The sequence below is a fragment of the Pleurodeles waltl genome, chromosome 1_2, assembly GCF_031143425.1.
Source record: "Pleurodeles waltl isolate 20211129_DDA chromosome 1_2, aPleWal1.hap1.20221129, whole genome shotgun sequence".
In the NCBI taxonomy this organism is placed as follows: domain Eukaryota; kingdom Metazoa; phylum Chordata; class Amphibia; order Caudata; family Salamandridae; genus Pleurodeles; species Pleurodeles waltl.
This window is the reverse complement of record NC_090437.1, coordinates 310,078,565-310,103,099: the sequence shown is the minus strand read 5'-3', so window position 1 is coordinate 310,103,099 and position 24,535 is coordinate 310,078,565. Positions and strand designations below refer to the sequence as shown.

Sequence of the window (24,535 nt, the reverse complement as noted above, 5' to 3'; positions counted from 1 at the left end):
TCCAACCCACCTCATTCCATTCCTCTCCACCCCACTCCAGTCTAATCCACCCCACCTCAAGGCATTCCACGTCACTCCAATCCACTTTACCACACTCCAATTCAACCCAATCCACCCCCTTGCAGTCCAGTCCACCCAACTCCAATCCATCTCACCCCACTCCAACCCACTGCACTATTCAAACCCATCCCACTCAAATCCAATCTTAACCACTCTACATCAATCCATGCCACTCTACTCCAATCCACTCCACATCACTCTACTCTAATCCGCCCCAATCCTTTTCAGTCCGAACCACCCCCCCAGTTCAGTCCACCCCACTCCAGTCGAATCCACTCCATTCCACTCAGTCCAATTCACCTTAACCCACCCCACTCCAGTACATTCCACCTTAATCCACCCAACACCTGTTCAGTCCACCCCTCTACCCTGCCCCAAACCACCTTAACCCACCCAACCCTCACCAATCCCATCCAGCACACTCCATTCTAATTCACCCCACTCCAACCCAGTTCAACCCAGTCCAGTCCACCACAATCCACCCTACTCAAACCCAGTCCACTCCACCCCAATCCACCAGACTCAAAAAATCCAATCCACCCCAACTTTTCCCACTCCAATCCAACCCCCAGTCCAGTGTGCCCAAATCAGTCCTCCCCACTTGATCCAGTCCGCCCCACTCCATTTCACCATACTCCAGTCCAATCTATTCTAATTCACCACACTCCAGTCCAGTACACCTCACTCGATCCCAATCCACCTGTCAACACCAGGACAGTGCGCGCTCTATGGGCATCTAGAATGCAAAAACCCAACACTTGCAAGATAATGTAATTTATGCATTGTGATGATATGTTATTGTTTAACCTTTTGCATTGCAGAATTCCATCCAAAAGATTCATTTTTTAGGTGCTTATGAATAATGTACTTTTGCAATGTATTGCTGCAGACATTCAGAGTGTGTTAGGGTGTGGTCTCTTTCCAGGGCCTTCTAGAGACTTTCCCTGCAACATGCCTCTGCGTGGTTCTAGGCTGGGCCAAGACTCTATAAAAGAGAGTCAGCCCAACTTCCAGTGCTCACTATTCAGAGGTCCCGGTGCAGAGCAGCAGCTTCTTCCTGAGCTCCTGTCCCGGCGGCCTATTTGGATTTTCCAGTCTTCTGCACTCATCTCTCATTGGTGATCACTGTTTCCAGGCGGTAAGACGGTGTTTGGACATTTTCCCAACACCGTAATTGAGAATTTTCATATTCTTGATTTTAATTCTTAAATGAATAACAGATTACTTGTGCGCTGCCATTTTTTGACATTTGTATGGTGGTTTGCAAATAGGGAGGACGCGCAATTTATTCCATAAAGATTTGACTTCGTTATTACATTGTTGTTCATTGCGCGCTGATATTTCTTGACATTTACATGATGTTTTACGAGTTGGCAAGACGTGCAACTCGTTTCATGAGCATTTAATTTTGTTGTTCATTGCGCTGTACCTTTTCTTGACATTTACATGGTGGCATTCGAATCGGCGAAACGCGCGATTCACTTCTCGTGTGTAATTCATGCTGTTCATTGTGGGCTACCATTTTCTGGCATTTACATGGTGGCATTCGAATCGGCAACACGCGCGATTCTTTCCTTGAGTGTTTTTTCATGTTGTTCATTGTGCGCTACCATTTCTTGGCATTTGTATGGTGGCATTTGAATCGGCAAGACGCGCAATTCTTTCCTCGTGTATAAATAATGTAAATTACTGTGCGCTACCATTCTAAGACATTTTCTTGGTAGCATTTCAAGTTGACACGTCGCGTGATTTATTCCTTGAATCTACGTTGTGTGATTTCATGGTGCACAATCCCTTATGGTGTTTAACACTCATATAAAAATCTGCAATGTGCGCAATTCACTTTCCAATGTTTTTTCTGAGATGAACACAATACCAGAGTTCCAGATGTAATGCTGTGTGTTCCTGATATGTATTCTTAAAAGGAGATTCATATGGTTGTTTAGAAATTGCTCAGAGTGTTTTCTGATTCTCATGCTAAAGAAAGTACTTGAATCTGAAAGTCCTATTTAACTTTTCCTGTTTCCTCCTCAGGTATTCGGTCATCTAAAGCCTAGTCAGTTTTAGGACGCTTCTAGGGTTGTTCATTTTTTGTTTTCGGAAAAGACGAAGCTTAGAGTTGTAGCATGGTACTGATTTCATGAGATGTAATTTTGATGTTGTGTTTTAACCTTTGCTTTCATCAGGTCTCCTTCCCAGCTGTTCCCGTCCTAATCCCCTTTTCCCCACTTGGACTCTCTTAGACTCTGTGATAAATCTAATCAGATCGGAGCTGTCTTGTGGTAGAAGTGTTGGGAACGTGCACAGACCCCGAGGATCTGGTGACTGACAGAATAGTGAGCCCACAAATTATTATCCTCCTGGTTTGTGTATGTTCTCAGCATGGCCACACTGGACGAGCTAGTCAAGGCTATCACCCAGCTCCAGTCAGAAGTGGTATCATCAAAGGATTTGACAAATAGTCTAGCTGAGAGGGTGAGTCAGTTACAGAATAAGGTTGAGAAGAAAGAACAAAGTCCCACAGGTGTGTCTTGGCCAGGTACTTCTTCTCAGACTTCTTGAGGTAATACGACTAACATTTCCCTCAATGTTCCTTCCGCCATTCCTTTAGCTCCCCCAGAACGCTTCGCAGGTGATCCCTTGAAAGCGCAATCTTTTCTGGTTCAAGTGGAACTTCACTTCACCTGCAGACCACATACTTTCCCCGATGCCCAGTCTAAAGTAGCTTTCTTGTTGTCATATCTGTCTGGAGATGCAGCTACCTGGGCTATTCCTCTTGTGCGTAAAAATAGTCCCCTGTTGTACAACTGGAAAAATTTTGTTCGTGAATTTGAGAGAGTTTTCGACTGTAGAACTGTAACACAGTCAGCAGATCGTGAATTATTAGACTTACGCCAGGGGAATTAGGACTTAGTGTCATATTTAGCCAACTTTAATCGGCTGGTCGCTGAGACATCCTGGCCTGAAGAAAAACAAGCGGTCTTGTTTTACAGGGGACTCAAAGAGGAGCTAAAAGACATCTTAGCGCAAATCGACCCGCAAACTGTCAAGATTTAATAAACCTTGTCTTGAGGCTTGATCATCGTTTAAATGAACGAAAAGGAACGCGTAAAAAGACTGAAAAACCTTCTTGGCATGCTCATGATAACAAAGACTCAAGAACTCCGAGAGAAAGAACGCCAGAACTGATGGAAATTGGAACCATCAGGAGACCTTTGACCAAAGATGAAAAGGACCTACGCAGAAAAAATGGGCAATGTCTCTATTGTGGGCGGAAAGGTCATTTCGCCAACGATTGTCCAATCAAAACAAAGAGCAAGCGAGGCCCAGTTCAGAAAGTTACAACCAATGCATCAGTCGAGTCGGAAAATCTAAAGCACCCAAGTTGCAGAGAAGGGTTGCTCTTGGGTGTCACCGTGGATCCTTCACAATCCAAACATCTAAAATTGGGAATAAGAGTTCAGGTCAAGAAAAAGACCTATTTCAAGAAGGCTCTAGTCGACTCTGGGGCTACCGGAAACTTTGTTGACGCCCAATTGGTTCGTGCATGGGGGATCCCATGTATTGAAAAGAAGACCCCAGAAACCATCCAGGCAGTTGATGGAAAACTCTTGACTGGAGGTCCGATAACTCTTCAGACTGTCCCCTTGACAATAATTTGTGAAGGTAAAAATCAAAGAAAGAAACATAAAGAGGAACTCATCTTTGACGTGATCCATGCTCCCCAGTATGGGATCATCCTTGGCTTGCCATGGTTAACTCATCACAATCCAGAGATTAATTGGGCAGAACGAAAGATCGTCTTCTCATCAGTGCTATGTAAAAAACATTGTCTCCAAAGGACTCAAGAATCGGAAGTTCGCCATTCTTACATAGCTACCGCCGCAGAGAAAGAAGTTCAGTTGCCCAAACAGTATTCGTCTTATGAAGATGTATTTGATGAGAAGGAAGCAGAGAACTTACCTCCTCATAGACCTTATGACTTTCAAATTGATCTAGTCCCAGGGGGGATACTTCCCAACTGTCGGTTGTATGCTCTGTCAGAACATGAAAATCAACATTTACGAAAATACTTGGATCAATTCTTAGAGAATGGTTTCCCTCTAAGTCTCCCACAGCTTCTTCTTTGTTTTTTGTTCCAAAAGCGAACGGAGAGCTTCGAACTTGTATCGACTATAGGGGCTTGAATAAAATCACCATCAAGAACAAATATCCTTTGCCTCTAATTCCGGTCTTACTGGAACAAGTAAAGAAAGCAAAAATCTACACGAAGCTTGATTTTTGAGGTGCTTACCATTTGGTCAGAATGAGAGAGGGTGACAAATGGAAAACGGCATTCAAAACAAGATATGGCCTTTTTTAATACACCGTCATGCCTTTTGGTCTGTGCAATGCTCCAGCAGCATTTCAATTTTTCTTAAACGACGTTCTTAGAGAGTACCTCGATATCTTTGCCATAGTTTACATTGATTACATTTTGATCTACTCCGACAATGAGAATGAACATGTTCAACATGTCAAGAAACTTGGCAGCCCTTCGTAAACACCATTTATATTGCAAGCTAACCAAGTGTGAGTTTCATGTTACCACAGTTGAGTTTTTAGGGGTTATCCTTACCCCTCAAGGTATGGTGATGGCAGAAAGGAAAGTAAAAGCCGTATCTGAATGGCCCATCCCAAAGACTGTTCGTGATGTACAATGTTTCCCGGGCTTTGCAAATTTTTATCGGAGGTTCATCAATCCTTTCTCCCAGACAGTGGCTCCAATTACTAAGTTATTAAGAAAGAAAGAAAAATTTGTATGGTCCCCAGAAGCAGACCAAGCCTTTTCAACTTTGAAAGAAGCTTTCTCCACTGCCCCAGTCTTGACTCATCCAGATGCGGATCGACCTTTCATAGTGGAAGCTGATGCTTCAGATGTGGCGATAGGAGCAGTCGTGTCACAACGAAACAAAGACATTGGTCAGCTTCATCCTGTAGCTTACATGTCTCGGAAGTTGAACGAAGCCAAACAGAACTATGTAATTGCTGAAAAAGAGCTTCTGGCGATTCGTGACGCCTTTAAAGAATGGAGACATCATTTGTTGGGAGCTAAATATACTGTCACAGTATATACTGATCATCGCAATCTTCAATTAATGAGTTCTGCCAGACTTTTGACTCCTCGGCAATTACGCTGGATGCTGTTTTTTGCAGAGTTTGATTTTGTGGTAACCTTCCGGCCTGGTAAAGATAATCGCAAAACTGACGCCTTGTCCCGCCAAGAGTCTACCACATTGCCTGCAGTTCAAACCTCCAGAGCTATCATTGCTCCTGACAAGGTCCTATGTATCATAAAAACAGAAGATTTATTTGAAGACATCCGCAATTCATTCACTGTTGAAAAATGGCAGGCGTGGGCCCAAGCAGATCCGAAAAGATCAATCAAGCAAGGATTACCCTTTCACGATGCTCGTTTGTTCGTGCCCACTACCAAACTTCGCAAGATAGTGTTTCATTGGTTGCATGTTATACCTACAGCAGGTCACCCTTGTACTCCTAAAACTCTTGAATTAATCCCACGCTATTTTTGGTGGCCTACCTTAACAAAGGATGTAAAAACAATGGTAAACAACTGCGAAGTCTGTGCTCGCACTAAAACAAGTCATTCAAAACCGAAAGGGTTGTTACACCTACTCCCAACCCCAAATTGTCCGTGGGAACACATCTCTTTAGACTTTATTACAGGTCTGCCAGTGGTTCAACAGCATTCAGTAATTCTGGTGGTAGTAGATAGTCTCACGAAATATGGACATTTCATTGCCTGTAAGAAGTTACCCACCTCTAGTGAACTGGCAACTATCTTACTGAATAGAATGGTTCGCAATTTGCCTCCAACTTCTGGAAGACATGGTGTAAAACACTCCAAGTGACATGTACCCTATCTACTAGCCACCATCCTCAAACAGATGGTCAAATGGAGAGACTAAATCGGACTTTGAAGCAATACCTACGTGCTTACGCTGAAAAAGCACTTAATACATGGACATCAATGCTCTGGTTAGCTGAGTTAGCCTACAACAACTCCTTCCACACTTCTACTGGTGTTACACCCTTCTTTGGTTTGTTTGGCTATCATCCTGACACCTTGCCCATCACAATTCCTCAAGAAAGTTCTCTCACTCCAGCTGTGTCAGAAATCATTCAACGTTTGCATCAAACTTAGAAATCGATTCAACAACATTTAGAAAAAGCCAAACAAAAATACAAAAAGCATTATGACAAGAAACATTGTGAGGGACAGCAATATCAACCTTGTGACAAAGTGTGGCTTTCCACAAAACATATAGACTTCAAGAAAAAGCACCTGTTCAACCCCAAATTTATAGGTCCTTACACTGTTCTTCAGCAAATCAATCCTGTGACCTATAAACTACAATTGCCAAAATCATTACGGTTTCATCCAGTGTTCCATTCTTCCCTCTTGAAAAAGGCAGTCCAGAAGGTCCGCCCTCATCCAGCTCCTGTTCTAGTACAGGGGGAAGAAGAATATGAAGTCAAGAAAGTGTTGGACTCTAAACTGAGAGGGCATAACCTATGGTACTTAATCTCATGGAAAGGTTATGGCCCTGAAAGTAATTCATGGGTTTCCGCATCTTATGTTCATGCTCCAGTACTTGTGAGACGCTTTAATCGTCTCAATCCAGATAAACCAGGCCCTAGAGCGCACCTGGGAGAGGGGAGTACTGTCAACACCAGGACAGTGTGCGCTCTACGGGCATCTAGAATGCACAAACCCAACACTCGCAAGATAATGTAATGTTCGATGGCATCTGTCGCTGTAGATACGCATGTTTTGCAATAGCTCGCCATCTGGTGTTGGGCCGGAGTGTTACAAGTTGTTTTTCTTCGAAGAAGTCTTTCGAGTCACGGACCGAGTGACTCCTCCTTTTGTCTCCATTGCGCATGGGCGTCGACTCCATCTTCGATTGTTTTTTTTCCGCCATCGGGTTCGGACGTGTTCCTGTCGCTCCGAGTTTCGGAACGGAAAGATAGCTAATTTCGGAAGATTTTCGTCGGTATTGTTGCGTTCGGGGTCGGCGTAGATAGATTCAACACCGCATCGAAGATCGAAGAGCTCCGGTGCCCTTCGGGGTAGTTTTTCGATCCCCCGTCGGGGCCTGGTCGGCCCGACCGCGTGCTGAAGAACGCCGATGGAACGGACCCCGTTCCGTTTCTGCCCCAAATGCCACAATAAATACCCCTATACAGACCAACACTTGGTCTGTAACCTGTGCCTGTCACCTGAGCACAGTGAAGACACCTGCGAGGCCTGTCGTGCGTTCCGGTCCCGAAAAACACTCCGAGACCGTCGATCCAGAAGACTTCAGATGTCGTCCGCGCCGACAGCCCACCGAGAGTTCGAGGAACAAGAAGAGGAAGGTACCTTCTCGATCCAAGAATCGGACTCCGAAGGATTCGACGATACACAAACCGTGAGTAAGACGTCGAAAACCACACAGAGGAAGATTTACAAGGCCCAGGGGACGCCACTGCCATCAGGCCATGGCTCCACCCATAAATTCGGTGACCGACCGTCGGCACCGAAAAAGGCCCAAACAGTGCCGAGATCGTCCGACTCCGGTCGAGACACCGGCACGCAGCCTTCTCGGGACCGAGAAAGTGCTGGAGACAAGCCTCGACACCGAGATGCCGGTGTGGACACGGCTCGACGCCGAGACAGCGGCACCGAAGAAGATCGACGCCGAGAGGTTTCGGCCCCGAAAAAGAAAAAAGTCACCTCGGAGCCGAAAAAACACGCAGACAGGGTTTTGGTGCCGAAACAAACTGCAAGCGACCCAGCTTCAGGCTCTTATGCAGAAGAGCACTCGCTAACCTCCCAAATGCAAAAGCATAGGTTTGAGGAAGAGCTACAATCAACTGATGTGGACCATACGCAAAAGCGTATTTTCATACAGCAGGGGACAGGAAAAATAAGCACCCTTCCCCCCCATTAGAAGAAAGAGAAGGTTGGAGTTCCAAACTGAACAGACACCACAACCAAAAGTGGTGAAAAGAGCTACCCCACCACCCTCTCCTCCGCCCGTGATTAACGTCTCACCAGCACAAACTCCATCACACTCCCCAGCTCACACCACCATAAGCCAGGGTGACCAAGATCAAGACGCATGGGACCTATACGACGCCCCAGTGTCAGATAACAGTCCGGAGGCATACCCTACGAAGCCATCTCCACCAGAGGACAGCACCGCGTATTCTCAGGTGGTGGCTAGAGCAGCACAATTTCACAACGTAAGCCTCCACTCAGAACAGGTCGAGGATGATTTTTTATTCAACACACTCTCCTCCACCCACAGCTCATACCAAAGCCTGCCTATGCTCCCTGGTATGCTCCGGCACGCAAAAGACATCTTTAAGGAGCCGGTCAAAAGTAGGGCTATCACACCAAGGGTGGAAAAAAAGTATAAGGCGCCTCCTACAGACCCGGTTTTCATCACTACACAGCTGCCACCAGACTCTGTCGTTGTAGGAGCAGCTAGGAAAAGGGCCAACTCCCACACATCTGGAGATGCACCACCCCCAGATAAAGAAAGCCGCAAGTTCGATGCAGCTGGTAAGAGTCGCAGCACAAGCTGCAAACCAGTGGCGCATCGCGAACTCCCAGGCACTACTTGCGCGCTATGACAGAGCCCACTGGGACGAGATGCAACATCTCATTGAACATCTGCCCAAGGACTTACAAAATAGGGCAAAACAAGTGGTTGAGGAGGGACAGACCATTTCCAACAACCAGATCCGCTCCTCCATGGACGCTGCAGATACAGCTGCACGGACAATTAATACATCTGTAACTATCAGAAGGCATGCATGGCTCCGAACGTCTGGATTTAAACCAGAGATTCAACAAGCAGTTCTCAATATGCCTTTTAACGAAAAAGAACTGTTCGGTCCAGAAGTGGACACAGCGATTGAGAAACTCAAAAAAGATACGGACACTGCCAAAGCCATGGGCGCACTCTACTCCCCGCAGAGCAGAGGCAATTACAGCACATTCCGTAAAACACCCTTTCGAGGGGGGTTTCGGGGTCAGAGCACACAAGCCAGCACCTCACAAGCAACACCGTCCAGTTACCAAGGACAGTATAGAGGAGGTTTTCGGGGACAATATAGAGGAGGGCAATTCCCTAGAAATAGAGGAAGATTTCAGAGCCCCAAAACCCCTACTACTAAACAGTGACTCACATGTCACTCACCCCCTCCACACAACACCAGTGGGGGGAAGAATAAGTCATTATTACAAAGCATGGGAGGAAATCACTACAGACACTTGGGTTCTAGCAATTATCCAACATGGTTATTGCATAGAATTTCTACAATTCCCTCCAAACATACCACCAAAAGCACAAAATTTGACAACACACCATTCCAATCTCCTGGAGATAGAAGTGCAGGCACTATTGCAAAAGAATGCAATCAAATTAGTGCCAAACACACAAATAAACACAGGAGTTTACTCACTGTACTTTCTGATACCAAAGAAGGACAAAACGCTGAGACCAATCCTAGACCTCAGAGTAGTGAACACTTTCATCAAATCAGACCACTTTCACATGGTCACACTACAAGAAGTATTGCCATTGCTAAAACTACACGACTACATGGCAACTTTAGACCTCAAGGATGCTTATTTCCATATACCAATACACCCATCGCACAGGAAATACCTAAGATTTGTGTTGGACCTGGCTTTTTGACGGGGACAAACTTTTTGCCTCCTTCCTCCTATTTTTTCTGACCTGTTGTTGTTGGCTTTTGACCTCTGGGCACTTTACCACTGCTAACCAGTGCTAAAGTGCATATGCTCTCTGGGTAAATTGTACTACTGATTGGTTTATCCATGGTTGACTATTTAATTTACTTGTAAGTCCCTGGTAGAGTGCACTACATGTGCCTAGGGCAGGTAGATTAAATGCTACTAGTGGGCCTGCAGCACTGGTTGTGCCACCCACCTCAGTAGCCCCTTAACCCTGTCTCAGGCCTGCCATTGCAAGGCCTGTGTGTGCAGTTTCACTGCCACTTCGACTTGGCATTTAAAAGTACTTGCCAAGCCTAGAACTCCCCTTTTACTACATATAAGTCATCCCTAATGTGTGCCCTAGGTAACCCCTAGAGCAGGGTGCGGTGTAGGTAAAAGGCCGGACATGTACCTGTGTAGTTATATGTCCTGGTAGTGTGAAACTCCTAAATTCGTTTTTACACTACTGTGAGGCCTGCTCCTTTCATAGGCTAACATTGGGGCTGCCCTCATACACTGTTGAAGTGGCAGCTGTTGATCTGAAAGGAGCAGGAAGGTCATATTTAGTATGGCCAGAATGGTAATATAAAGTCCTGCTGACTGGTGAAGTCGGATTTAATATTACTATTCTAGAAATGCCACTTTTAGAAAGTGAGCATTTCTTTGCACTAAAATCTTGTTGTGCCCTTCAATCCACGTCTGGCTAGGTTTAGTTGACAGCTCCTTGTGCATTCACTCAGACACACCCCAAACACAGGGTACTCAGCCTCACTTGCATACATCTGCATTTTGAATGGGTCTTCCTGGGCTGGGAGGGTGGAGGGCCTGCCCTCACACAAAGGACTGCCACACCCCCTACTGTGACTCTGGCAGACAGGATTGAGCTGAAAGGGAACTTGGTGCATTTCTTAGAGACTCTTTGAAGTCACCCCCACTTCAAAGGCACAACTTAGTATAAAACAGGGCCTCTGCCCTACCTCATCAGACACTTGCTGGAGAAGAAACCTGAACCAGAAACTACATCCTGCCAAGAAGAACTGCCTGGCTGCTCAAAGGACTCACCTGTCTGCTTTCTACAAAGGACTGCTGTCTTGCTGAACTCTCGTCTGGCTGTGAAAGTGCTCTCCAAGGGCTTGGATAGAGCTTGCCTCCTGTTCCTTGAAGTCTCAGGACCAAAAAGACTTCTTCCTTTCACTTGGACGCTCCGTGCGCCGAAAATTTCGACGCACAGCTTGTTTCGCGGCGAGAAAAACGCCGCACACCGACGCTGATCGACGCGACGCCCTCGGGACGATCGAGACTTCGACGCACAACCTCGCAAGGACAAAGCCGCCCGACTTTCCAGGAGAAATCGACGCGACGCCTACCGTGAGTGCGAAACTTTGACGCACGGCCTCGCAAGGACAACGCCGCCCGACTTCCAAGGAGAAATCGACGCGACGCCTACCGTGAGATCGAAACTTCGACGCGCAGCCCCGCAGAACGACGCGCAGCCGGAAAATAAGCAGGAGAATCCACGCACAGACCCGGGACATCTGGTAATCCCCGCGATCCACAAAAAGAGACTGTCTGCGCGCCGGAAAACGACGCCCGACTTCCCCGCGTGGAAAAGAACGACGCAAGTCTGTGTGTGCTGAGAGGAAATCGACGCACACACCCCTTTTTCCACGCATCTCTTCTCCTGTGGCCCTCTGAGGAGATTTCCCACCAGAAACCAGGTACTCTGGGCTTGAAAGACACTTTATTGCTTTTTAAAGACTTAAAGACACTTAATATCACCTTTCAGTGATATCTTTACAAATTGGTATTGCAACTTTGATCGTTTTGACCTACAATTACCCAGATAAATATTATATATTTTTCTAAATACTGTGTGGTGTATTTTTGTGGTGTTATGCTATGGTGTTGTATGATTTATTGCACAAATGCTTTACACATTGCCTTCTAAGTTAAGCCTGACTGCTCGTGCCAAGCTACCGGAGGGTGAGCACAGGCTGATTTTGGATTGTGTGTGACTTACCCTGACTAGAGTGAGGGTTCTTGCTTGGACAGAGGGCAACCTAACTGCCAACCAAAAACCCCATTTCTAACAGTTTGTATTCAAGGGAATGCATTACCAATTCAAGGTACTGCCTTTCGGATTAACAACCGCACCAAGAGTCTTTACCAAATGTCTAGCGGTAGTCGCTGCACACATAAGAAGGCAGCAAATACATGTGTTCCCATATCTAGACGACTGGCTAATCAAGGCCCATTCGTTAATAGAGTGCTCATATCACACAAATCATATCATACAAACCCTCTTCAAACTAGGGTTCACCGTCAATTTCACAAAATCCAAAATTCTGCCGCGCAAGGTACAACAATACCTGGGAGCCATAATAGACACATCAAAAGGAGTAGCCACTCCAAGTCCCCAAAGAATTCAAAATTTCAACACCATCATACAACGCATGTATCCGACACAAAGGATACAAGCAAAGATGGTACTACAACTCCTAGGCATGATGTCTTCATGCATAGCCATTGTCCCAAACGCAAGACTGCACATGAGGCCCTTACAACAGTGCCTAGCATCACAATGGTCACAAGTACAGGGTCACCTTCTAGATCTGGTGTTAATAGACCGCCAAACTTACCTCTCGCTTCTGTAGTGGAACGACATAAATTTAAACAAAGGGCGGCCTTTCCAAGACCCAGTGCCACAATACGTAATAACAACAGATGCTTCCATGACAGGGTGGGGAGCACACCTCGATCAACACAGCATACAAGGACAATGGAACGTACATCAAACAAAACTGCATATAAATCACCTAGAACTTCTAGCAGTTTTTCAAGCACTAAAAGCTTTCCAACCAATAATAGTTCACAAATACATTCTCGTCAAAACAGACAACATGACAACAATGTATTATCTAAACAAGCAAGGGGAGACGCACTCCACGCAGTTAAGCCTGCTAGCACAAAAGATTTGGCGTTGGGCAATTCACAACCAAATTCGCCTAATAGCACAATTTATACCAGGGATCCAAAATCAACTCGCAGACAATCTCTCTCGAGATCACCAACAGGTCCACGAATGGGAAATTCACCCCCAAATTCTGAACACTTATTTCAAACTCTGGGGAACACCTCAGATAGACTTGTTTGCGACAAAGGAGAACGCAAAATCCCATAACTTCGCATCCAGATACCCACACAAACAGTCCCAAGGCAATGCCCTATGGATGAACTGGTCAGGGATATTTGCTTACGCTTTTCCTCCTCTCCCTCTCCTTCCTTACCTGGTAAACAAACTCAGTCAAAACAAACTCAAACTCATATTAATAGCACCAACTTGGGCAAGGCAACCCTGGTACACAACGCTGCTAGACCTATCAGTAGTACCCTGCATCAAATTGCCCAACAGGCCAGATCTGTTGACACAGCACAACCAAAAGATCAGACACCCAGATCCAGCATCGCTGAATCTAGCAATCTGGCTCCTGAAATCCTAGAATTCGGGCACTTACAACTTACCCAAGAATGTATGGAAGTCATAAAACAAGCCAGAAGGCCATCCACCAGGCACTGCTATGCAAGTAAATGGAAGAGGTTTGTTTGCTACTGCCATATTAATCAAATACAACCATTACACACAACTCCAGAACATGTAGTGGGTTACTTGCTTCACTTACAAAAATCTAACCTGGCTTTCTCTTCCATTAAAATACACCTTGCAGCAATATCTGCATACCTGCAGACTACCTATTCAACTTCCCTATATAAGATACCAGTCATTAAAGCATTCATGGAGGGCCTTAGGAGAATTATACCACCAAGAACACCACCTGTTCCTTCATGGAACCTAAATGTTGTCCTAACTAGACTTATGGGTCCACCTTTTGAACCCATGCACTCCTGCGAAATACAGTTCCTAACCTGGAAGGTGGCATTTCTCATCGCCATTACTTCCCTAAGAAGAGTAAGCGAGATTCAGGCGTTTACAATACAGGAACCTTTTATACAACTACACAAAAATAAGGTCGTCCTAAGGACCAATCCAAAATTTTTGCCAAAGGTTATTTCACCGTTCCATCTAAATCAAACAGTGGAACTTCCAGTGTTCTTTCCACAGCCAGATACCGTAGCTGAAAGGGCACTACATACATTAGATGTCAAAAGAGCATTGATGTATTACATTGACAGAACAAAGAACATCAGAAAGACTAAACAACTATTTATTGCATTTCAAAAACCTCATGCAGGAAACCCAATATCAAAACAAGGTATAGCCAGATGGATAGTTAAATGCATTCAAATCTGCTACCTTAAAGCTAAACGACAGCTGCCCATTACACCAAGGGCACACTCAACCAGAAAGAAAGGTGCTACCATGGCCTTTCTAGGAAACATCCCAATGCAAGAAATATGTAAGGCAGCCACATGGTCTACGCCTCACACATTCACCAAGCACTACTGTGTAGACGTGTTATCCGCACAACCAGCCACAGTAGGTCAAGCCGTATTAAGAACATTATTTCAGACTACTTCCACTCCTACAGGCTGATCCACCGCTTTTGGGGAGATAACTGCTTACTAGTCTATGCAAAACATGCGTATCTACAGCGACAGATGCCATCGAACTGAAAATGTCACTTACCCAGTGTACATCTGTTCGTGGCATCAGTCGCAGTAGATTCGCATGTGCCCACCCGCCTCCCCGGGAGCCTGTAGCAGTTTGGAAGTTACCTTCAACTATTTGTATATGTATCATCTCAACCTTAAATAGGTGCATACTTAGTCACTCCATTGCATGGGCACTATTACTACAATTCAACTCCTACCTCACCCTCTGCGGGGAAAAACAATCGAAGATGGAGTCGACGCCCATGCGCAATGGAGACAAAAGGAGGAGTCACTCGGTCCCGTGACTCGAAAGACTTCTTCGAAGAAAAACAACTTGTAACACTCCGGCCCAACACCAGATGGCGAGCTATTGCAAAACATGCGAATCTACTGCGACTGATGCCACGAACAGATGTACACTGGGTTAGTGACATTTTCATTATGCATTGTGATGATATGTTATTGTTTAACCTTTTGCATTGCAGAATTCCATCCAAAAGATTCATTTTTAAGGTGCTTATAAATAATGTACTTTTGCAATGTATTGCTGCAGACATTCAGAGTGTTAGGGTGTGGTCCCTTTCCAGGGCCTTCTAGAGACTTTCCCTGCAACATGCCTGGGCGTGGTTCTAGGCTGGGCCAAGACTCTATAAAAGAGATTCAGCCCAACTTCCAGTGCTCACTATTCAGAGGTCCCGGTGCAGAGCAGCAGCTTCTTCCTGAGCTCCTGTCCCGGCGGCCTATTTGGATTTTCCAGTCTTCTGCACTCATCTCTCATTGGTGATCACTGTTTCCAGGCGGTAAGACGGTGTTTGGACATTTTCCCAACACCGTAATTGAGAATTTTCATATTCTTGATTTTAATTCTTAAATGAATAACAGATTACTTGTGCGCTGCCATTTTTTGACATTTGTATGGTGGTTTGCAAATAGGGAGGACGGGCAATTTATTCCATAAAGATTTGACTTCGTTATTACATTGTTGTTCATTGCGCGCTGATATTTCTTGACATTTACATGATGTTTTACGAGTTGGCAAGACGTGCAACTCGTTTCATGAGCATTTAATTTTGTTGTTCATTGCGCGGTACCTTTTCTTGACATTTGCATGGTGGCATTTGAATCGTCAAGACGTGCAATTTTTTCCCTGAGTGCTTTTCATGTTGTTCATTGTGCGCTACCATTTCTTGGCATTTGTATGGTGGCATTTGAATCGGCAAGACGCGCAATTCTTTCCTCGTGTATAAATAATGTAAATTACTGTGCGCTACCATTCTAAGACATTTTCTTGGTAGCATTTCAAGTTGACACGTCGCATGAGTTATTCCTTGAATCTACGTTGTGTGATTTCATGGTGCACAATCCTTTATGGTGTTTAACACTCATATAAAAATCTGCAATGTGCGCAATTCACTTTCCAATGTTTTTTCTGAGATGAACACAACAATGCCAGAGTTCCAGATGTAATGCTGTGTGTTCCTGATATGTATTCTTAAAAGGAGATTCATATGGTTGTTTAGAAATTGCTCAGAGTGTTTCCTGATTCTCATGCTAAAGAAAGTACTTGAATCTGAAAGTCCTATTTAATTTTTCCTATTTCCGCCTCAGGTATTCGGTCATCTAAAGCCTAGTCAGTTTTAGGACTATTGTAGGGTTGTTCATGTTTTGTTTTCGGAAAAGACGAAGCTTAGAGTTGTAGCATGGTACTGATTTCATGAGATGTAATTTTGATGTTGTGTTTTAACCTTTGCTTCCTACAGGTCTCCTTCCCAGCTGTTCCCGTCCTAATCCCCTGCTCCCCACTTGGACTCTCTTAGACTCTGTGATACATCTAATCAGAGTATTGGAGCTGTCTTGTGGTGGAAGTGTTGGGAACGTGCACAGACCCCGAGAATCTGGGGACTCTGACACCACCCCAACCCACCCCACTCCAATCCACCCCACTTCAGTCTACCCCACCCCAATTTCAATCTAGTCAGTTCACTCTAATTCACCTCAATCCAACCCATCCAATCCTCCCCACCCCACTCCATCCACTGAAATTCCTGTACATTCCACTATACAATCCCCTTCAGTCCAATCTACCCCCACTCCAGCCCACCCCACTTCAATCAAATAAATCCAATCCACCCCACTCCAGTCCACTTCAGTCTCCCCACTTCAGACTAATCCACCCAACTCCAGTTCACCCCACTCAAACCACCCAAGTCCAATCCACCCCACCCTAGTCCTATCACTTCAGCCCAATCCTCCCACCCCAGTCCAGTCTATTTACCCCACTCAATCCATCTCACCCCGCACCAGTCCAATCCACCCCACCTCAATACATTCCACGTCACTCCAATCCACTTTACCAAACCCCACCCCAATCCACCCCACTCCAAAAATGCAGTCCACCCCACCCCATTTCAATCCACTCCACTGTAGTCCACTCCACCCCACCCAAACCCTCCTCACACCACTCTATTCAAATCCACCCCACTATTCAAATCCACCCCACTCCAATCAACCTCACCCCACACGACTCCAATCCACCCCACTCTTGTCAAATCCACCCCACTCAAATCCAATCCTACCACTCTACTTAAATCCAAGCCACTCTACTCCAATTCACCCCACACCACTTCACTCTACTACAATCCACCCCAATCCACACCACCCCAGTTCAGTCCACCCCACTCCAATAGAATCCACTCCAGCCAATTCCACTCCAGTTCATTAACCCACCTACTCCAATCCAATACATTCCACCTTAATCCACCCCACTCCTGTCCAGTCCAATCCACCCCACACCAAACCACCTTAACCAACCCCAATCCAATCAAATCCACCCCAGTCCAATCACCCCACTCAATCCAATCCAGCCCACTCCATCCAATTCATCCACTCCAACCCCACACTCCAATCCAGTTTAAACCAGTCCACCCCACTCCAGTCCAATCCACCACAATCCAACCTGCTCAAATCCAGTCCACTCCAATCCACCAGACTCTATACCACCCCACGTTTCACCATCCCACTCCACTCACTTCAATCTCCCCACTCCAGTCCAGTCTAATCCACCCCACTCCAGTTCACCCCACCTAAACCACCCCAGGCCAATCAACTCCACCCTAGTCATATCACTTCAGTCCAGTCCTCGCACCCCAATCCATTCTATTCACCCCACTCAATTCTTCTCACCCCGCACCAGTCCAATCCACCTCACCACATTCCACGTCACTCCAATCCACTTTACCCCACTCCAAATCCAGTCCACCCCACCCCATTTCAGTCCACCCCACTTTAGTCCACTCCACCCAAATCCACCTCATACCACTCTGTTCAAATCCACCCACTCCAATCCACCTCACCCCACTCTAATCCAATCCACCACACTCATCAAATCCACCCTACTCAAATCCAATCCTACCACTCTATTTAAATCCAAGTCACTCTACTCCAGTTCCCCCCACACCACTTCACTCTATTCCAATCCAATCCACACACCCTAGTTCAGTCCACCCCACTCCAATTGAATCCACTCCAGCCAATTCCACTCCAATTCACCTTAACCCACCCTACTCCAGTACATTCCACCTTAATCCACCCCACTCCTGTCCTATAGAATCTGAACCGCCCCCCGTTCAGTCCACCCCACTCCAATCCACTTTACACCAAACCACCTTAACCAACCCCAATCCAGTCCACCCTGATCCAGTCAAATCCACCCCACTCAATCCAGTCCAGCCCACTCAATCCAGTCCAGCCCACTCAATCCAATCCAGCCCACTCAATCCAATCCAGCCCACTCCAGTCCACTCCAACACAATCCAACCTGCTCAAATCCAGTCCACTCTAATCCACCAGACTCCAAATAACTCCAATCCACCCCACTCCAAACCACTCAAACTTTTCCCACCCCAGTTCAATCCCCCAATCCAGTCCGCCCCAATCTGTCCACCCCACTTGATCCAAATCACCCTACTCCATTCCACCCTACACCAATCCACCCCACTCCAGTCCAATGAACCCAATCCACCCCATCTCTGTCCACCCCATCCTTATTAAATCCATTCAGCCCCACTCCTATTCACCTCACTCCAGTCCACCCACTTCACATCACTTCAGTCCACCCCACCCTACCCCACCCCATCCACTCAACTCCAGTCCTATCCACTATACAATCCACTCAACTCCACCCCACCCCTCTTCATTGAAATCAATCAAATCCCCCTCACTCCAGTCCACTCCAATCTCCCAACTCCAGTCCTGACTAATCCCCCCCTACCCTAGTCCTATCATTTAAATCCAATCCTCCCATCCCAATCCGATCACCCCACTCCAATCCACTGCCTTCCATTTCAGTCCACACCTTCCAATCCACCCCACTCCATTCAGTCCACTGCACTCTACTCCAATCCACCCCACTACCTCAGTCCACTCCAACCCACTCCATCATATTTCATCCCACTTCACGCCATGACACTCTCTGCCACTGAACCATTGGAACCCTACTCTCCTCCACTCAACTCAAGATAGATGGATTTCATAAAATCCCCTGGATGTCCTTGATTACTAAAATGCTGACCTTTTTGGGTAATAGGGACGTCTGGCATTATCCAACAGAATCCCAAAGCATATGCTGAAGAAACAGTACTGGGCACTCCGCTCCAAAGGGCGGAGCAAAATTAGGCAGGCAGCCCACTAACGGGGGCTTTTGTGATGGATAAGTCAGTGTACAGTTTCGAGAAATATTGGGACTTGATCACGGTCCCGTTAGACAGGAAGCTGTTCCATAAATTAAGGGTAGGATCACTCCCTCTAAATTGATTCACTGCGAAATGGATGCTTTCGGTCTCTGAGAAATTCCCCTTTTCCACGGACCAAAATGAGTCTGTGCCGCATGTGCTGTTTGCTTGCCCAGCATACTCTCAGCTGCCTCCAGTTCCGGCCCCTGAATTTATGTGCACCATATTGTCAATACTTTTTGGTAAGATAATTTTATTGATTGCTTTATTTGTGAGCGTGTCATTATCTTTTTCCTTGATTGTTGGATTTGCTTATAGATCTCTGTCTACGATGGTGCCTCTCGGTTTTTTACGGTGCAATTTATTTGTTAACTACGGAGGGGTACGTTATGACATGACTGATTATCGGTACATATATTATAATTATTTGTTCTTGAATTTTGGTTTAATATAATTCGACTCGCCAAATGTGAGTTTATGATTCTCTCTTTCTCTTTATATTTTTTCAGTAATTCTGTAATTATCCAAAAATATATGATTGGTAGCTAGTGCCCTTGGTTTCTACTATTTACACATATCAGTGTTTTATTAACTTTTTGTTTTCACATCAGGCTCATTACACATATCAGTGTAATTGAATATTTAAAATAGTTTTTGACCGACTGGATATCATTTGAGTATGTTTGTTTATTTCACTTTACCTGCTTACACTGCCCCTTGGTCACAAATTGAAGTCTGACACTGGGTAAAAGGTTCTTCTCCTGAGTTCCTTACACCTGTGCACTTTTACTCTATGATGAACTTGTTTTCTCACGTCCTGTTTCTGGACTCCTTTCTTTGATCCCCTCTTTTTGATTTTTTTTTTTTTTTTTTTTTTTTTTTCCCCCCCTTGCTGGTTCCCTCCATCACACTGGACCTTGCACGTGTCAAGTAGAATACATTCCTTACGTACTTTTTATTGTAACACTGATGTGTTTATGTACTTTTTATGTTTAGTAAAATATTCTTGTTTTGTTTGTTACATGTACGCAACAAAAAAATCTTTTTATGTTGGTATGTTGTGTATTTCGTGTTATTACATTATTCCTTCTATTGTTGTATGTCACTTTTCAGCCCTGAAGAAGCCCTATGTTGAAGGGCGAAACGCGTTGGCTGTGTCTTTTTTATGTACTTCATATTGCAACAAGTCTTCTGTGCCAATAAAAGTCTCCGGATTTGGAAATAAATCAACAGAAGTCTTATGTCATCACTAACATAGAGTATTGGCCTCTTTCTGTTTACTTTGTCTTGATAAGTGCTTTTGGAATGGTGCACCCCCTGTAGGTTTCGTACTTTTGGGGTTTTCTTTTGCCCTTTAGTCTCCTTTCTGCAGCAGGGGCCTTGGTGGAGTTGCACACTACAGATACCAGAATCAGTTATTTTTTTTATTGTCATCAACAGGGTACCCATAGGGATTGGTGCGTTGTCTTTGAGCCTGCTGCATCTTCTCTGTTCATACTCTCAGCTGCCCTCTGCTTGGCTGGTATCTGTGTGTAGACAGTTGGGCACTTTTAGTCATTCCTTTGCTTTGAGATTGAAATCAGACCCTTCCAAACTCTATGGGAGTGCAGTAGCCACATTTATGGGGCTGATGTGGGTGAAGAAAATATCTCCTGTAAAATACTTTGGAGTCCTATTTGGCTCATAAGTTGTTCATTGGGCTTTATTAAGCTCCAATTTTATGGTATTTTAGCCAGGGGCAAATACTGTTTTAAAATTAAAGTTTAAATGATCTAATGTGGCTTTCATATTTATTGTTAGTAATATATTATGTAACATATTATGTACTTCATTTTTTGTTTTGTTTTTCTCTGTACTGTATTTAAATTTATGGCTTTGCCGAAATAATGTTATTTATAACTGACTGCCTGACAATACAAACCTAGCAAGGGTTGCTGGGTTTGTATTGTCTCTTGAAAGGTTATGATTGTTCCTTTTATGTGGAAAACGGAAACCTTAAGGTAATTTTAATTATCAAGATCCCTAAACATCAATTACTTGCTCATCTGTAAATTAGGTGTCGAAACACACCCACATGCTCTAGGCGTCTCTGGTGGGAACCCTATGATGAAGCATGCCACTAACTGATGAATGTTAGGGGGGTGAGGGTTCCTTAAAAGGAGTCCCTTTTTCATACTTTCAAGATGTTTTACAGTATATGGGTAGAAGGCTCTCTCTTGGCGATTGAAGAGATTGTTCAAGCCATGCCTACTGCAAAACAGCTGTACGTATGCTCTAAAATGGGGGTCAGATAAGGAAGATAGAAAGAGTGTTGTGGAACACTTGCCTTCCTTGTTATTTGTGGTTATGTTAGTTTTAACATGTAGGGTGCAGATTTAAATTGTAAAGCTGGACTGTTGTTCCTTTCATCAGCTTTGAACGCAATGAAGAGTTTCACCTACTTTACTGTACCACGGTTTCCTCCCAAAATCAGTCTCTGATGGCAGCCTTTGTGGAATTGTTATGTGGCTCGAACCCCAAAGATAAAAGGGGTTTATATCTGTTCCTCTTTAATAATACACTGATTTACCACCTAGACTTCCGATAGTGGTGTATTACCTGTTGGAGTGTAATCTTAAACCCTGAATACACCATTGGCTGGCAATTAGTGAACATTGTTATGAGGGTCCTGTGACAATGAAATGCTGGTCAACCATAACTCTTTCTTAAAATGCATTAAACCAGGTGAACATTTTGTATGGTCAAGGCAGGAAACTAGTTGTTCTGTTTTTTACTTGAAATGAAGCTATAAATGGGTATGGTCCTTGTTATTTAGGTTGCTTGCAAGCTATACTCCACACTTAAATGAGAATTATTGCTGCATTTCTGTTTCAAACCTCCGAACGAAGGATTGATGAATAGTTTTGCAATTTGAAAACCTGGACTTGCAAAATCACATAGCTGCGGAAGATTGTTTGAAATGTCCAAACCCCAAACCCCCATATGAATGGAAAAAGGCTTTCTGGCCCACGACGTATCGTAAATAGAGGGAGTAAAAGGCACCCCCCCCCCCCCTTCCTATTTGGAAGTTGGAATAGAATAGTTCAGCCCTTGTTGCAAACGGCGGATCAGACCTTGGTGGGGATGCTATTGTGTTGAATAGGCTTGAGTAGCAGGTAGGAAGTAGTTCAGTGGTCCACAACCTGCTTCTCTTGCTGCATTCCCAACCAGGAAATATTTTTAAAGCAGCTTCTGCCCATATAATGTACACTTGAAAAGAAAAAAAAATGACTGTTTAGGAAAGTAATGTAAAGTTGATGGCCAGTTCCCTTGCAAGTCATTAATCCTACACATCCAGGCGTTCACAGGGGGTCACAAATTGTAACCTGCTAAATGAATATTCAACAGGCAGGATGTTTTCTGACCCCTTGCAAATGTTCAGCTTACTGTGGGGCCTGTTAGTGCATGAATCACATCGCAAATTGCATACCTATTGATAAAACAGTCCGTGTGGACATTTCATACCCTGGTCTATGCCTGGCTCTTTTCATCTCCGCCCTGAGCTTCCTAGTCAAACTTGTTTTGACAAACGTATTTATGGTCTCAAATATTGTCGTCTCACTTTTAAAAGATTAATGAAGCGTTAATTCATTTTCACCTTGGTCAGTTACTTGTTCTTGGATCTGACTCATGTTTTGTGCTGTTTTATGCAGGAAAGCTGAAGCCGACGATGGCATTTATGTCTGGGAAGTTGAAGATAAAGGGAGACATGAGCCTGGCAATAAAGTTGGAAAAACTGATGGGGCAGCTGAGCTCCAAATTGTAACAGAGGAAATACCAATACAGCGCCGCCCACATGCTACTTCCAAAATAAAACTAATATTCTGAATGATATCAAAGAAAATGTGATTATTCTGTTATGGTTCTGAGCATAACAATTAAACTGATACTATCCAGAGCAGTCAGAGCATTATGCAGTTTGAAAGAGAGGGTCCGTTAGGCACAGCTATCCTTCCTATTGGTTAATGTATAGTACTGCTTAAGTTTCACAGCTGGCGCCATTAACAAATGATCAACTCTGGAAACCTCCACAGTATGCACTAGCGCTCCAAGGCCTCACTGCGACAGCTGGCGTGGTAGCTAGTCACACGCTTATTGACAGTCTAGCTGCTACGCGATGGCGCTGTGGCCACAGTCCACCCAGCATCTTCTCACATTACACATGCAGGTATCTCATTGGGATTTTTAATTACCCCGTGTCACTGCACTTGAGTACCTATCACAAAATTGCGTACATATCAGGCTCAGATTCTCTTAAATAAGCTCCCAGACCGTCCATTTGTAATGTTAATGTGATTGCTGGCCTTGTCAGCTAAGTAACCTTGGCCTCTGCGAGGTGTTTACCGAACCTTCAGAATGCTCTCACGATTTTTACCAGTCAGATGTTCTTTGGGGAATAGAAGCACCGCAGGGTCTTCAGTGTCACTTAAGTAGATTTGTTGCAGTTTTTTCACGATTTTAGTGATACAGTTTGAAGATATGAAATCATGCTGCTCTCTGTGTACATCAGTTGAATGTGTACATACGTGTCGTATTTCTGTTCGGATGACAAGACAATAAAAATCCAAACATTGAGGGAGGTGTGTATTAACCAGTGTTTTTCTTGAAAGCATCTGTAATTTGTACCTAATAAAGTTGAGCTGATAATTACATGGCTTGCTAGTTTTCGTACTTTTGCTATCACAGAGCTTTACTATTTTCAGCAGTACTCAACACCGACTCTGAACAACCGTAATTGGCCTATCGACTGTGTCTGATATGACGACGGAGGCAGAATGGCAAGGAATAAAGGGGTGTTTTCAGTTACGACGTGCAAAGAAGTTTACGTGAGCTTTGGAGTATAACACTGATGTTTGTCCATGTGCTTTCAGAAATGAACTACCCACATTACACTTATATGCGGCCTTTTAAGGTCTCGCCTAGAGGTAGCTTTTATTATTTCGTTATCCTTATGTAATCAAAACAAATAATTAAAAATGCATGCATGTATATGTATATACATCTATAGAGGGGCTTTTGGATTAACCCTCTTAATCGATTAGTTTTTTTTCAGCTTTCATTCACATTTTGTTCCCGCCCACCAGTGCACACAGCAAGGGGCAATGAACGAGTCCATTTAAGTAATTGAGTCTATGGCACTCTGAGTGACTCCATTTAATTTGAGTCACATGAGCACTTCCGCCAAAGGACAAATGCAGTTCATTACCATGTCTGATGGGCACATACTTCAAAATGCCAATGATTTGCCTTTTCTTTACAAACAAATGCCACACATACCTTAACCACGAATATTACAACG

At 44.6% G+C, this 24,535-nt stretch overlaps 1 protein-coding gene across 1 annotated transcript in view; it reads left to right on the top strand.

Moving 5' to 3' along the window:
- Nucleotides 1–23,886, top strand: part of HSDL2 (hydroxysteroid dehydrogenase like 2) — a 184,853-nt gene extending 160,967 nt beyond the window's left edge. The window contains exon 11 of the mRNA XM_069238664.1: nucleotides 22,890–23,886. Coding sequence (XP_069094765.1) covers nucleotides 22,890–23,002 — 113 coding nt within the window. The 3' untranslated portion in view covers nucleotides 23,003–23,886. The remainder of the gene's footprint in view (nucleotides 1–22,889) is intronic.
- The last annotated feature ends 649 nt before the right edge of the window (nucleotides 23,887–24,535 follow it).